This window comes from Osmerus eperlanus, chromosome 1 (assembly GCF_963692335.1).
Source record: "Osmerus eperlanus chromosome 1, fOsmEpe2.1, whole genome shotgun sequence".
Taxonomy (NCBI): domain Eukaryota; kingdom Metazoa; phylum Chordata; class Actinopteri; order Osmeriformes; family Osmeridae; genus Osmerus; species Osmerus eperlanus.
The window spans coordinates 18,116,735-18,133,297 of NC_085018.1; the positions used below are offsets into that span (position 1 = coordinate 18,116,735).

The 16,563-nt window shown below is 44.3% G+C and overlaps 1 protein-coding gene across 1 annotated transcript; it reads right to left on the reverse strand.

The window, feature by feature from the left end:
• Window positions 1-1,050: 1,050 nt before the first annotated feature.
• si:dkey-195m11.8 (fidgetin) lies at window positions 1,051-12,422 on the reverse strand. Its single transcript, XM_062466097.1, has 3 exons — window positions 12,256-12,422; window positions 10,936-11,152; window positions 1,051-5,151 (listed from the first exon to the last, which is right to left on the reverse strand). The coding sequence occupies exons 2-3, from the start codon at window positions 10,958-10,960 to the stop codon at window positions 4,028-4,030; spliced, it is 1,149 nt and encodes a 382-aa protein (XP_062322081.1). The 5' UTR covers window positions 10,961-11,152; window positions 12,256-12,422; the 3' UTR covers window positions 1,051-4,027.
• Between the last annotated feature and the right edge of the window lie 4,141 nt (window positions 12,423-16,563).

The window sequence follows — 16,563 nt, forward strand, 5'->3', positions numbered from 1 at the left end:
TTAGCTCAGGCCCAGACAGAGTACAGCCTAAAGAGACAAATAGATGGGCCATCTTCAGTAACTTTGACCTGAAGTTCTACATGGTTAACTGTTGGGAAACATGTAGATTTGCCAACATGCGCACTCACACAAGGCCGTAATCATAATACATATTGGGGGACACACATCCCCCCCAATATTCAAATCTGGTCAAAATTTCCCCCCCAATATATTGATATAAAAATATAAATGTGCTACGCTACGACAGGCAACCACGCACACTGTCCGAAATTATCATTAAAAAATGAATTATCCCCCCCCCCAATGTTGACTCCATGGCTACGGCCTTGCACCCACATCAGTTTTTGTGATCCTAAGATAACTGTAGATCGACCCCCCAAAAACATTTATATGGAATGCATGGTTCTGCATGGTGCTTTTTTGTGCGATATTGTAATGCCTTGAGGCAATAGTCATTGTATTGTTGTGGAGTTCCACCCCTCTTTCTATAAAAAATGTGAATTCAAGTGTCAGGAGAGTAGTTAGGACTTACCTGTTGTTTTCTGTTGTATTATGTAGACAAGACACAATACTGACATCCACATGACTGTCCTCTTGCACAATATCAATAAGTGGTTTAATGTTGATGAATTAAAAAAAACGGAGAACCTTGACCTAACTTCTGTTGAGCTTCCTGTACTGTAGCATTATGAGCTGTCACTGAAGAGAAGTGAAACTTTTATAAGTCTAGAGAGGAGCTTCCCAGCCTCACTCTCATTTGACATAAGGTATATAGTCTTGAGACAAAATCTAGGTAATTAATTTGCAATGTTATTACATTTAATTTAAGATTACTAGCATCATTCCAGGATAATTGTCTCAGTTTTGAGACAGATTTTTTTAAACAAATAAATAAAATCTAGAAGTTGGACTTGGTAAGTCTTCAGGTATTATAACCTTGTTTTAAAATAGTAACACTTCCTGTTTGATGTAGGTAGGCCAGAGTGTTTTGGCTAGACTGAAATGTAAAAGACTACAGAGGCAAAATAAGGATACAATGAGACAAGAAAAACAACTTTGGCATATCTTCATTTCCATGAAACAATCTTCTGTCAAAATAGTCTTTCTGAGGTAGACTAACAGTTCAAGAATAAACATAATTTCTTCTTGACAGACATGTGAAAGGACACGTACAACGTCTTCAAAATGAGGTAGAAAGGGTTACAGAGAATGTTCAAAAAACTACAACAAAGGAACTACTGTATCAAAGAGAGGTTTAACACTCCACTTTTGTTGGACAAACTTGTCTGCCGCAGAAACCCAAACAATCACAGTTGTTAATCTTGTCCAATAGAGAATACATTCAATGTGATGGAGTAGAAGAGCATATAGTGGTAGCAGGCTAAGCGCTTATGACACACCAGTCCATGTTCTTGGACTAAACTTGCATTGTTTTTGTTCCTTTGACTACCATACTTTTCCAGTTTGACCTGTGCCTTATCATACACCCCTCTGTCAGTAAGGTTTAAGTTCTGCAAGTTAAGCAACATGTCTAAACCTGGAGGTACGGTCCCATTTACCAGCAGCCTCAAATACTATTTATATTCTGTATCATTCAGTGCTGATGAACAAATGAACTAGATCAGGCTTTAGATAGGAACACTGTTCTTATAGTCTTAGTATCTGATTCTCCAAATGACTGTAGCTGCAAAATCTACAGGTTTTCAAACTTAGAGAATATCCTATGGCAGAAGACTCACAATAATGTAATACATGTATCTCCACAGTAAAATACACAGCAATGACTTGTTTTCTTTCATATATTGTATATATGCACAGATGTTTCTTGGGTTAATTAAATTTGAATCAACTTACTCACAATTAGTGGCATTTATGGTATTATGGCGTTCAGAAAATATATGGCACGCCTCACACACAAGTATTAAGTGATAGGGTGAAGTCACATGATGGCTTTGAAGTAAAATAATAATGTTTCTATTTACTGAGTGAATACTTATTTGTATCAGAGAAATATAGAACTCTGCTAGTGATTTAGTATTTTCCATAACTCCATAGGGAAAATCTACAGGTCCAAGATGACCGTGAAAGACTGTAAAGTCTCTGGGTATAATGGGTCTATGTAATATTAAAATATGTGCTGACAACAGGACATTGATCAGAGAAACACTATGTATATGACAATGAATACTAGGGGAAGGTGGAAAAGTTAGCAACTGGGTCTAGCAAATAAAACATGGGTCTACTAATTAAGATAATTTTTACTATCAGATAATAACTACTTTCAATGATATGAACTTACATTGATAAGGATATTTATATGCATATTTTGACAAGTAAAGCTTTATAGTTTGTAAGTTTGTCCATCAAAAGTGATTTTTTCTTTTGCTAACTACATAACACTTACTGAAAGTAATTACTCCACCAAAACCAATGAGAGAAATAAAATCTATACACAAAGAACATATGTTTCATATATCTAAAAACAACATTGATGTACATTATGGCATGTATTATCCTTTTGAAAAATATCTGATTTACATTCATCATTTCAGACCTTGTTAACAATCAAACTTCCTGAATCTGAGCTTGAAGGAAGTAGGTTTTTTTACATTTATAACGCTGTATATGTGCCTGTGTATATGTTTGTGTGTGTGCATGTGTGAGGATATTTTTGTCAGTGCCTGGTATTTTTTAAAGCTGCTAACTATATTTATTTTCGTGTGTGTATGATAGAGAGTGCGAGGGACAGAAACTATGCCTACGTGTAAATAGTCATTGTCTCATAGATGTAGGTGCTGATGTCTTTCTGATTGCATGCATGTCCTGTACTGCACATGTACATATACTGTATGTATCAATGCATATGTGTGTGAGAGCACACGTTAATGTTGACAGCCCTTCTGTTTTCCCTGACGAGTGCAGCAAGTTTTCAAATTCTTCAAAGCCTTGACTCCATCTCATTCTCAATAAAGCTCCCTAAACACCCTAAGGTAATACATACATTCTTTTTTTAAATTCTGAGGTAACAATATTTTTCCTGAGTATTCAATAACGACTACATATAATTCTTCTGAGAAGCAAAAAAGACCAAAGAAATATGTAAAATGAAAAATACTGGCAGTTTGATTTGAAGATTTAAGAGTAGTTAAGTAAGTGTTCTGCTATTCAACAGTACATCCGAACTAAACTGCATGTTAACTAATGAACTGTAGGAAGTACAGTGTACTGTCATGTAAAATTAACAACCACTCACACATTTTTTACCTCCAAATCTTTGTTCTCAACCTCCAATTCTCTTAGATGTGAATATTGTGAAAAGTTCGCTATGTAGATTGCTGCCTTGGAAAACTGAATGAGGTAGGTATGGAGAAAATGAAAGAGAGCGCATCTAACAGACCTGAGAAAAAATAAAGAGAGTTTACAGATGATCATCAAGAGGTAAAGTAAGGGGAAGGGGGACATTCATGTTGAAGCGTCTCAATTTGTAAAAGAGCTGTCAGTGATTGTGCTGAAGTAGCATGATAAAGCACACCAAATAAATTGTCTTCTTTGCATTTTGGTATGGGTAAATATAATGATCATAGTGTGTGATATTCAATATTGCAGTTAAGAGCCCATATCATAGCCACTCACACCAAGAGAGAGCATCTAACATTTGTAAAGCAACAACATTGCAATGCCACTGTCCATAATAGCGGATGTGGAATAAATAGGATCCTGAGAGAGCCAGTCAGCGCATTCTGACTGACAGGTTTAGGACAGTGCTCTTAACTAAACCCTTATACCCTAACACTAACATGACAGGACCAACTTCCTGTAGACTTTTTAAAGAAATATGAATGCTGAAGACTGATGAAGATGAAGAGATAATAAACTTAGTTCTCCTTATGCTTTGTTGTGTCAAATGAATCCTCATTGTAAAGATTCTGCTCTTTTCTTGTTCTGCCTGGTTGTACTGATGCTCCATCACAGTAGCCTCCCAGGACAGCAGCGGGACTCCCTCTGCTGCTTGTCTCAGGTGTTACCGTTAGCGACCTCCAGTAGCATCTTCCGACCGCGCACGTAAAGCAGGCATCTTCATGGACAGCCTCTGCTGCTGAGGGAACCCCCGATCCCCTGCTGCAGCCTCCCCCACCGGCCCTGGGGGGGGGCTGTACTCCCCTGCCCCGCCATATGGAGGCGACACCAGCGGCTTGCCTGGCTTGTAGGCCTGGCTGTCTGACACACTCAGGTCATAGCCATTGCTATGGCCATTGCCGTGGCTCTTTGGGGGCCCGTTTCCTTGGTCATTGCCATACTTCCTGTAGCGCGCGACCTCCCCCTCTCTCCCCTCTTCCTCCTCCTCCTCTGCCATATCAAAAGCCTTGCGTTTCAGAGCCCCCCCGGAATCTGAGCCGGTGGAGCCCAGGCTATGAGAGGCGTAGCCGTAGCTGCCCCCCACCACTGTGGGCCTGGGGGCCAGGGGTGTCGGAGCACTCAGCCCAGATGGCAGATACGAGGCACTGGGGTGGCTGTAGCCTGAGGCTAGGCTGGTCTGGGGGTGAGGGTAGCATCCTGGAGGGTAGTTGTAGACAGGGCTGGTAGGGTTGTAGCTGGACTGCAGGGAGTGAAGGGGTGCCGGGGGAAGTGCTGGACTGGGCTGAGGGCAGTATCCTGAGGACAGATAGGTGCTGTTGTAGGCAGGGGGGTAGTCCTGAGAGGGAGGGGCGCTGCAGGAGCCCACTCCGCTGTAGCCAGGGTCAGAGGTCACCACTGTCACACCACCTGGGCCTGTGCCCACTTTGGCCCCCGCTGCCAGTGCCTCCAGTCCAGGGTAACACTCCATGCCTTGGCTCAAGGCCCAAGGTTCAGACTCGCTTTTTAGGAAAGTTCCAGGCTCTGAGTAGGCCCCGGTGGCAGGCCGCTCATAGGATAGCTCCAGTCCTGAATATTTCTCGGCATAGCGTTTAAGCAGGGAGGAAGCAGTGAGGGCCGAGATGTCGTCACTGGCCCAGGGGTAGCCTGAGGGTGAGTAGCCGCGGCGGCCAGGGCCATAGGGGTCGTGTTTGAGGGCAGAGGGTGGCGATGTAGTGGAAGAAACGTCAAGGTGCTGCTCAGGCCATTGGGACAGGGCAGCAGCGTGCTCCGGAGACCAGTGCATCTTCAACAGACCTGGAGAGGGGATGGAAAGAGAGAAGAAGAAAAGTGTTACCTCGTAAATCTAGTGCTACCTAGCAAGATCTAGCTGGTCTAGCAGCCCCCCCCCATGTCACCCTAACCACCTTACATTTATTCATAATCACAGCTCTGCCTGTCAGACAATGGGGCCTCACACGCTTCTCTATATGGACCTGTTATCCGTGCAGAGAGACCTGTGACTCTGGGCCTTCATGTGGTGCCATGAAAACAGCCTCCAGCTGCGGTCCCCACAGGTTTAAGCCCCTGTCAGACCTCCCTCCCCTCTGCTACTCCACTTCTCTCTCTCACTCACTGGGGCCATTGTTGTCGCCTCTGTGCAGGGCCCTGTTTGAGACCACCCCCTCAACTCCACTCACCACCAAAACCTCCTCCCCACCCCCACAGAGCGTGTGATCTAATTCAGACAAACCTCAGGGGTCTGCTAGACACAGGGGGGGAGGAGAGAGATGGAGAGGAGGCAGGGGAAAAGAGAGGGGGTGGGTAGTTTGGGGTAAAAATGAACAGAGTGGCTTTTCATTACACCACTGAGAGAGAAAGAGACTGACCAGAGCAGTCACTGACCACGACCACCACGTTTATTGACTAAACAACAAATACGACTATGAAAATGGGTTACTGTCACATGATCAAGGTCTACTGTGGAAGTGGTAGCCTACATTTACTCAAACACATATTGTAATCCCTGGGCGCAGTGGCTGTTGGGTTTCAATACGCTTTGATTGGCTGCTGCAGTCTTTGACTGGGCATTAGCTTGACATTCCAAACATCGCAGAGTATTATTAAACTGTCCTGACCTCCTTAACAAGGACTAAATAGAGAGAGGAAGACACACACATGCATTTGTCTCACCTACTGTATCTGAGTAGAACCCCGCCCCCCCCATCCTTGTGCTCTAGGGAATTCTTGTCAGTCATGGGACTTTCCTCTTCCCCAGCCCAAAAACAAATACTACACTTCTGGCACAGAGTTGATAAAGCCTTGCTCAAACATTGCATTCCCATCACACAAACACCCAGGAGTGCACGTGCATGCACACACACCCACACATGCTTATCTCCATGTCTATTCTCCATCAGACCCCCCTTCTGCCAGCTGGCCTGGACGTGAGTCAAACAAAGGGTGAATGGGCATTTCTAGGCTTTGACCTTATATTTTTCATTTTGACCACAGAAACAAACTGCTTTTGACCATAGAAACTGCCACAAGTGCACACTAACAATACACAGCATAACTTCCCTTCAAATGACACACACAAACGCATGCACACACAGCTAGCCCTGACTGATACTCACTAATTATGCTCGCCCAGAGTGCAGGCCGGTCTATCAGCTTATCTTCCTTACCTTCCTTACTTCCTTTCTCACCTCAGAAGAAGAAAGCACTTGGTCATCTACTCCAGACATACTGAATTGTACAGTACACTGTAAATCTACTGTCCGCATTGTAACATAATCCATACTAGCAAACTAAGCACAGGAGTCTGCAGGACGAGAGGGATCAGCCAACGATTGAAGGAGGCTGCGAGCACACTGAAGACCAGACCACCCAAACCAGACTAATGATGGATTAAAAGACAGAAAGATTACTTGTGTGTGTGTGGGGGAGGGATATACTAGTGATAATAAAAAGGCAGAGGAATGACCACCACTCTGTGCAGTCCACCATGGGCGCTTTGCTTACATTCTCATTCTGAAACTCTAGCTAACTAAGATTGGATTTCTGAGATGAATCTAACATGCGGTTAGGTATGAGAGACTTTTCTCTCCCAGGGTCCTAGTGTCTGTCAGGTCTCACTACATGCACTTCCTGGGTCAAACAATGCTCGGAGCATTAACCCTGTTGGTTTTCCAATGGCAAATCAGTGCTGTTGAAAGAAAATGCCAGTGTGGATGAATGTTTATGGTACAAGAATAAGGATGATCCCAAAACACCCCTAACCTTAATCTAGTCTGCTCGCCCTGTGGAAGGGCTCAGACAGAGCCCTGATCCGCGAGCTTACTCCCAGACTCAGAATATGATGTCCTAAACATTATGTCTATAAGCAAAGCTAAGATGAGTTTTGTATATGTATATATACATGTATATATATATATATAGTATATGGAACAGAAACACAAGGCGCCCAGACAGAGTAAGATATCATTTCATGGATCAAAATATAACATTCAACTATCCATGTTCTATTGAGGAAATAATTGAAGAGCTCATAGTGTAATTACAAACAACCCATGGATGTGACATGATAAGAAATAATTGACGTCTCATTTACAACATGAATGTTGTTGTTCTCGGTGGACAGAGCAGGACTGTTGGACAGACAGAATGCTGGTGCAGGACTCTCTCTTTGTAGTTCTCTTTCTTTCTAGAACAGGGGCTTATCTTCCTGCCCCCTAGCATTGACAAAACTCTGTATCTGAGTCCACATTCAACCTAACTGTGTAGATATCCTCTTTGCATAAAACCCCCACAGGTTACTGATGACTTGCGCTACACATCTGAAATGTTCAGCTCATGTAATGAGAGGTGCCAACAGGGGCCAGCAGAGGCCCCTGAAATGTGAGACTAGCAGGAAGTGAGCTGAAGTTACAGCCCCAACGGGCCCACAACTGCACCCTCTCTCCTCATCTCGGTTCCCCTAGGACCTGGGGCCCTGCGCCAAGCACTGCACTAACTCTACACCCCAGCTTTGTTTTCAATCTTCAGGGACAAAGGCTCTCACATGGAGCCAACATGCCTCCTGGGAACACTGGTGCGTGTGTGTGTGCGTGTGTGTGCGTGCGTGCATGTTTGAATGTCTGATTTAGAAACATAGAGCTGGTCACCAAGTGCTTGAATAATTAAATCATGAGATGGCCTGTGTGTGTGTTTGTGTGTGTGTGGGTGTGTGTGTGTGTGTGCACCAGCTTTCATCACCTTCCACTATGTCGAGCTCCACAGTCCAAACCCCCAGTCTGGAGAGCCTGTGAGAGAGCATTGTTCTCCTGGACCTTCATTCCAAAGCTCAGCAGTGGGATGCAGGAGCAGGATATCTTGCCCTCCTTCTCTCTGTCTCTTTATCTTCCTGCATCCTTATCCAGCCAGGAGATTCATCTAACGTTCAGTGAACAGCACCAGCATCAATCATGAAATAATGTGCTCATGATATGATTGAGCTAGGGATGTGTGGCTGGAAACTGTTAAGCTGGGAGCCAGTGAGCCTTGTGGTGCTGCATGGTCAGTGTGAGTCATTTAGGGTTAATTAGATGTGGACTGCAGGTGGGGGAAGGGTTGGAGATCAGAGGTAGCTGGATAGATTGAAATAAACACACCCTTAGGGTGAACTGATTCACTTGAATTACTCAAGTCACACACTACTTGTGTGTTATCTCTGTAGTGGACACAAACAATGAACACAATAAAGTCATTATAATTTGACTGTGTAGCACAGTTATTTATTTGATCTTTGTGTGCAGGGAGCACAAAGGCCAGGCAGAGACCGAATCTTGCTCATCGTGAGGATGAGTCAGACCTCTGGAATGTGAAGAATCCAACCTGAAATCTATGTACACAGCGACTAACCTCCCCATACGCTTAGACACAAACCAAGATAGGCACTCAGAGGCTTCTGGCTCCTGATTAAGCACACTATCAGGAGCTCACACGTTATTGGGTGATTTGTATTAGTTAGCGTTCATTTAGGCCATTGGCCAGATCAATATGGAACACATCAGCTGGTCGATGGGACATTAATATACAGGGACATCCGCAAGGACAGACCGCCCGCTTCACTGTCACATGACTCACAGGATTACACCAGAGCTTTATGGGTAAAGAAAAAACACATATAGGCACTTTTTTTCCTCATCAACTTGTACCACAATTAGATTTTAGATCATGCACATCAGTTTTTACACTCAACTAGCCTGACAAGCTTATTGGAAAGAGGAGTGCCATGTCACTGGGAAAACCAGATATCCTCGCTTGCCTTCCTTCTTTCAGCCCTCCAGCCATGGCCTCAGGGAGCTCTACTCTACTAATACATCAACTAGCATACTGGCTGATTTTAGGACATACACCTTACACCTTACATGGAATTTCAGCATTGTGTACCAAGAAACAGGCAAACCAGTCAAACAGAATATCTCAGCTTCTCAGAGCTTTCCTATCAAACCCTTTACATGCAAATCCCTTAGAGAAATGTAGCTGATTCAGAACTCAACAATGCATTAATGCAAGTATGCCTCTACTCTGTTGTTTTGTTAGTTCTCTTTTCCTTACATTTTTTTCTTTTTCTGAAAAAAATGTCTGTTCCCCTCCTGTGCCCCTCCCTCTCTCTGGCTGGTAGTTAAGACTGCAGTGTGTGTCCATGCTTGTGTGTGGTCAGACCTCCCCTCCCCCACAACTACTCTCCCTGCCTCTGTTTCTCTGTGTGTGTACCTCTCTCTCTCTCTCTTACACACACACGCGCACACACACTATGGCAGAGTTGGAGCGGGGCTCTCTGCTTATTGTGTCCACTCATATATCAGACTGCAGCTGACCGGTCCCTCCTCCTGTTCCAGTCCATCTGCCTCCACTCCCCGTCCTCTCTGCCTCCATGTTTACACAGCGTTGTGGGTTACCTGGGGAAGCCCCCCTCCTCACACCACAACACAGCTCTAAGCCTCTACCACCTAATGAGGACCGCCACTGAACTGGACTACAATTTACTTAACGAGCTGTCATGAACGTGATGGTTTGCTGCTGTGTGTGTTTGTGTTCTGGGGAAGAGGGAGCGAGTGTGAGTCCCACTTCCCCATCCTCATTAGTGCTCGTTGACACCCTGTTACTAACGATCGGCCTCTCATTCACATCAACGCTTCCCCACGGTCAGCAATTGGTGGTCCACAAAAGCTATTTACTATGGCGTTTATATCACACACTCCTAATTATGACTGCCCTGGTGTGTGCGTGTGTTTCACTGTTTGCTAGTAAGTGTGTGTGTATGTGTGTGCGTGCGTGTGTGGATGCAAGAACAGATTTCTCTATAGTCAAAAAATCTAACGTGGACATGTAAGTTTTCTCTAGGTAGGAATGTGACAAACGCTCGCAAAGCAAATTAACCTCAGACAAGAAACAGAGCTCATGTGTCCACTCAGAACTCTCTCCTCCTTTTCAAAAGAGACCATTAAAACATTCTAAACCTTAACTTACTAGTACTCTGAATGATCCATTCTACACGGACATAAGAGCCCAGAGCTCAATGCTTGATGCTCCATTCCATTTCTTCTTATCATGGTAAGGCTTCCCGAAATCAATAGCCTTATTAGTATCAACAAATATAGCAGTATCAGTCGACTCCCTTGCAAATATACACTGAACGTGCTTTAGAAAACAGCATTAGAATTTATTGACTACAGCCATCAAAAGAGGAACACTGGACATTTTTGGAGAAAAGGGTCTTGTTGTTCATGTGAAATTCCTGAATGGGAAGACTCAGCTGTTAAAGACATTATCCCCTCCCCAATATCTCCTGTTCCACCCTCAACCCATGACTCCCCTCTCTCCCTACCACCCCCCTCTCTCTCTACCACCCCCTCTCTCTCCCAGCCACCCCCCCTCTATACCTTACCTCTTTCTACGTCCCTCCCTATCTCTGTGCCTCCACCTCACCCTGCCTGCTCATCTCTGCAGCTTCAGGGAAGATGTCAAGTATGTCAGGACAGAGCTAGATGGCAGAGTTCATGGAAAACCTTGATAGCTGAAGACCCAGACAGACACAGACACACTGATACATACTGTAGGGGGTGACAGGACTGAGCATTCTGCTTCCCTGGCCCCAAGTGAAGAGAACGAGGGGACGGCGTGTCCACTCAGAGGAGCTGAAGACTCGGCATTCTGCTGATCCTGCCTGGACTACTGCGGATGGTTTTCTGGATGCATCTACTACTGTCTGTCCTTCTGCTCCTGTCCATGGCTCATGTCGGTCCTTACCCCGGCTCTCAAACACCAACACCTAGACCGAAGGGGGAGAGTTAGACACAAGGAAATGGAGAGTATATGCACTCATACATTCACTCGATAAATCGGTCACTCACACTTAATCACTCACTCCCTCACCACTCAATCCCTCAGTCAATAAATGATTCACTCACTCATAAAATATATGTATTTTTTGGCCTTATTTATGTTGACAGAGACAATTGGAGAGAGACAGGAAAGCAGGGAGATATGCAGGGAGGGGGGTGATATGCAGGAAATGACCCAGGCCGGAATCGAACTCTGCATTATGGCCTTAGTCTTAAGGGTAAGCACTCTACCCGGTGAGCAATTGTGGTGCCCCTCAAAAAAAATTCTTGTACTTATTGTTATTTCTTCCATCAACGTATCTTACAAGTGCATTTTTATTTAATATATAAACTACATGGTTCAAATTTCAAACTCTCATAAAATATAAATAAATCTATCAGCAATCCAAGATCATCAGAGCTGAAAAGAGTCAGCTTCAGGTTATGCCAACTGTAAGCTGTGATATGTTGTGTGTGTGTGTGTATCTAACAGCACATTAAATGCTCTGACAGAAAGGGAACCGCTCTGCCCTCTGACTGAATGCAAAAAACATGACCATCAGCACAGAAAAGAGTTCTATTCTCTCCACCAACCCATGCGTCCATCTAAGCAAACACCCACACACACACACTTAAAAGGCGATCAGAACTTTGTACATTGTGAAATGTATGTTTCAGAAAGTACAGCTCAGAAAAATGAATTTGCGTACATGTTGAGATTATTTACTACTGAAAAAACACAAAAAGAGAGATTAAAGCCTAGGCAACAAAAACCATACAGAGGAAAGGATATCACAACACCAGGGACACAAGAAGAGAGAGAAATGCGAAAAGAAGAGAGGAATAGGAAAAGAAGAGAGACAGATTGGGAAAAGAGAAAGGGAGAGAGAGGAAGAAAGGGGAACAGATAAAACGAGTAGGAATGTGGGGAGAAGAGATAGAGGGCAAAACAGAGGAGCTGAGAATCTATTGGAATTGCTGAACAAAACTGATCTATGTGATTTGAAATATGATGTGAAAACAAGAGTGAGGACCTTAAAACCAGTCTTACCTGCTCATGCCAATACTTCCTTAGTGCTTTATATGTAAAAGGTTTAACAATAATCCACAGAACAGAGCAAGGCGAGCTGGTGCATATGTGTACATACAGCTATCTCTTCTCTCCACTTCTGGGACTCGATCCTTCCCTCACACTCCCTCTTTCACCTAGTGACAACAGTGCAGCACACATGCATCCCCTCCCCCAACCTCTCTACCCCTCCCCCAGTCCCTCTCTCTCTCTCTTTTGTTAAAACTATTTCAGCAGGAAAGGAGAGAGGGAAAAAGTGACCAATCATGCAGTGTCAGAGAGGAGCTTGTGTCCCTGATGTGTGTGTATGTGTACTCATCCTTTTCAGTGCATGTGTCTAAGTGAATAAACATATGTGCAAGCACATACGCACTAACAAACACACACCCCACGCATAGCTTAAAGATGCAGACTGTTCTCCTTCAGTGATCACATGGGAAGTTCAGTGATTGTCAATGACTCTTATTGATTGAGAACATTGATCTAAGTATTGTTGGGTAGGTAGGGTTGAAACAACCATCTCAATGTGACCCTTGATACCCTAAACACAAACAGACACACATGCATTGGCTTTCCTGCATACAAGTTTAACATTTCTACATTTTAAGTTGAACCAAACCATCAGGTTTTTTTTTTTTCTACAAAAAATACGTTAAGTGCATTCTCTCTCATGATAGCTGTTGTTCTGTATTTAGCGTTGTGGTATAGGCGGGGCACACATACACTTCTCATGTTACACGGCCGTAAACATGCCACACTCCTGAACATTCTCTCTGCTCATCTCACATACCCTAAACGCCCACGTCCTTCTTTACCTGCTAGACTTTAGAGCTATGTCTCTGTTGTGCTGTACAGTATGACCTCTGTCAGATGACCAAAATGGCTGATGGCTCCTGCTCAGCTCAGCTCTTTCTGTCAGACCTGCTTCGCTGACAGCCCCAAAACCCCTGTGGACGGCTTGTTCTCCCACACAATGGATCTAAACAATCACTAATGTGCCGTAAAAGCAGTTTGGTTCCCGGCCCAGGTAATCCACACAGTTTGATTCCTACTGACTAGGACCTAAAAGCCCCCTAGATCTCATCTGACACACACAAGCAACCAGGTCTGTGGCCTGGTCACTGACACACGGGCCACTCTGTGGTTATGTTATAGGTCATGTGACAGATGTAATGGCTGGAGGGATTCACCTCAACATTTCTCTTAAGGTGTAATATAAAACCAGATGTACCAAATTCAAATATATGTGTGCACACATTGTTGAAACACACACGCGTCATCCACACATTTCAGATCTGGCTGATATTAGATTGTGTAACCCTAACCCGGGTCTCTCTCACCCCCTGGGTGGGATTGGTCACATGATGGAACCCCCGAGAGGCTCAGCTGTTTGTCACTCTAATTCTGTCCCCAGCAGCTGAACACTGGCCTGCTGCACATGGCCGCCCCCAAGCCTGCTGGGGGCGGAAAGGAAGAGGAGAGGGAGAGAGAGGAGGGGGAGGAGAGAAGAGGAGAGAGAGAGGGAGAGAGGAGAGGGGGAGAGAGAGAGGGGGAGAGAGAGAGGGGGAGAGATGGAGAGAGAGAGAGGGGGAGGAGAGAGGGGGAGGTTGAAGCACATGTCTCTTGGTGGGGTTATTTGAGGTAATCTGAAACAGCAAGCCAGGGATCGGTCTTAGAATTGATTTGGTCAGCAGGATTGTTTGTGTCCTTGTATGTGTGGATATACAAATATACTAACAAAGAGAATGTGGTCTGTATAGTATGTGCTTTAGAGTGTTAATTTGCTCCAGGCATATAACACAATCTTAATAGTTTCGTAGATAAACAGACTTTTTTTATGCTGAAAAACAGAGACAGGAAATGTATGCAACCAGAACAGGAAAAGTGTGTTGAACAGGGTATTGTCTGGCAAATAACGTCAGCACTCTCATGCTTAAATCACACATACCCACACAAGCACACACAAACATATTTCACTTCTCATATTGTGCTTCTCTTCTCAAGTACAGATGGTCAATAAGCTGGCCTTCTGGCCAGGCTATAGGATTCAAGGTTACAGAGCAGCACCATCTCAGTGGTCTTCAATGACACCATTAGAGAAGGGCAGTGAGAGGCCGGTCATGTCTGGAAAAGCAACGATGGTGGAAGCAAATCTTGATTCTCAAATGTTCTTTCTTCTGGCCATAACAAAGAGTTAATCAAACCTCTTAAAGCGTACACACGCACACACACATCAAACACACACACACAGCGAGCAGCCTGGGGCTCCACGTTTGAGTGGCTTATTGTTCTCTGGTAGAGAACATAATATCCAGGGTCTGGTAATGGAGGTTAGATTAATTGCTGACAAATCTGTATTCAGCAGTTTCCTTTCTCCGGCTCTGACGGATTTATGACAGAGATTGATGGAGGGGAGGGCCGGATCCAAGAGCTGCCTCTGTTTAGTGGATAAAGGCAGACAACAGTCTAGTGGATGAAAGAAAGAGGGAGAGAGACAGAGAGAAGGATGTACACAGTTGTTTTGGTCCGCCTTTCAGCAATGCTGAGGAGAGTGTAGAGTATGTGTTTTGATTCCTTGATTAGAAGTAAGGACAAAAGTGACACGCTGTCACTGTCATTTCCTTGGCTGCAGTCATTGGCCAGCAGCACTGACAGCAGCATGCGTTACCTGGGTGGATCTCCAACACAGGATGAATAGGATGGATAACCAGCCGGCTTTTCTTTACATCAAATTGTACTATACTGCTGATATAGACTTAGACAGAAATAAGGATGTATTACATACAGGTCTATTGAAAACATGGTCTTGATGTTCAGTGGCAGTGTCAATCTACCTCCTCTTCTGACTGAAGCCTTCCCCTTTCCCTCTCTGTCCATGGCCACACCCAGGCCAGCCCCTGCCCAGGCTGATGTCAGCGCTCCCTGATGGGCTGGGGTGGAGTCCCACCAGCTGTTTGTAATCAAGAGCGTTCAGGAGTCCGGGCCACATGATGCCCTGAGGCCAACACTGGACATTCTCCCCTGCCCCCAACACACTCACCCACTCAGCGCTTTACCAACCCTCACCCACAAGCTTCTGCTATGTTCACAAGTTCAAAGACCACACCGACTACTGGATGTTTTCTGGTCTTGCTTTAAGAACAAATGAATGAATGAATGGAGTTAGTGAGTGTGATCTAAAACTCTGGAAGTGGCGGATGAGCCAGAGGGTCTTGAGGGCTGCTTGCTCAGCCGATCCCCTTCAAGATGCCTGGATAGCAAAAGTGGAACTGGAGAGAAGAGGAGGAGATGGGGGAGGGGGATGCCAAAGTAGAGACGTGAGTGGCTGATATTTCACGGATGTGATTTATAAAAGGCTACTGCTCAGTCAGTCATACATTGAAATTAGTTGATGAGTATGTGGTGTGTAAATTGTTAAGGTAATCAGGTGCGTAGACGAGGTGGGAGGTGTGGTCTTCGAACCTCAGTCAAGTCAACCTCGATCAACCCCAGATGTGACTCACCCTCCTCTATGGAGAGAAAGTTCAGGGTGGAGACTGGCTTGTCTTAATATAGCCCTGGCCATTGAGTTTGATGGGGTTGAGTTGGGAATCCAGCTGAAGTTTTTTGAGGGGCCGTAGCCAGATGGTGATTAAGAACACTTACCTTAGAGAGATACGCAGCAATAGAGAGTCGCAAGTTTCACAAGTCCATTGAAATGATGCGGTCCCGCTCCTGTTGACAGTTTCCTAGTCGCCTATCTATATTCAATCTTAATCTTACCTGGTTGTTGTGGTCGCAATTTAATGTCTTAGTAGCAGTTAAGAGTAAATGGTGTTTAAAAAAGAAAAAAGTTGTGAATGGGATCCACTTCTCAGCTATGGTTGAATGCTAACAGTCTCTCTGTCGCCCTCTGGTGCATTTCAAAATCCCTCTCAAGCTTTTAACTGACTAAGTTACTGCCACCTAGTGGTAGGATCTTTTCTTACTCATTAATTATACTATTCTGTTTTTACTTTTTACAGTTTTTATACTGTTATTACACATGTATTATGTTGTTATTACAATGTTGTTACACTTATTACACTGTTGTTACACTGTTGTTACACTGTTGAAGAGATGGGAAGTAACGAAGTAACAAATACTTTCTCACTGTACTTAAGTAGATTTTTTTGGTATCAGTGGTATCACTATTTTACCTTTTAATCACTATTTTACCTCAAATTAACCTTTTACTAAAAAGGGTAGTAGTAATGACTACTTTTTACTTAACTATATGTGAGACCCCATACTTTACTTTAACGTGAGTGA

Bases quoted from the DNA above. Each gene is read 5' to 3' on its own strand.
- si:dkey-195m11.8 (XM_062466097.1), bottom strand. From the start codon at position 10,960: ATGCTCAGTCCTGTCACCCCCTACA. The intron at 5,152-10,935 runs GTATGTATCAGT...TCCCCTCTCCAG, and splicing joins CAGTCCTGTCACCCCCTACA to GTCTGTTGAAGATGCACTGG.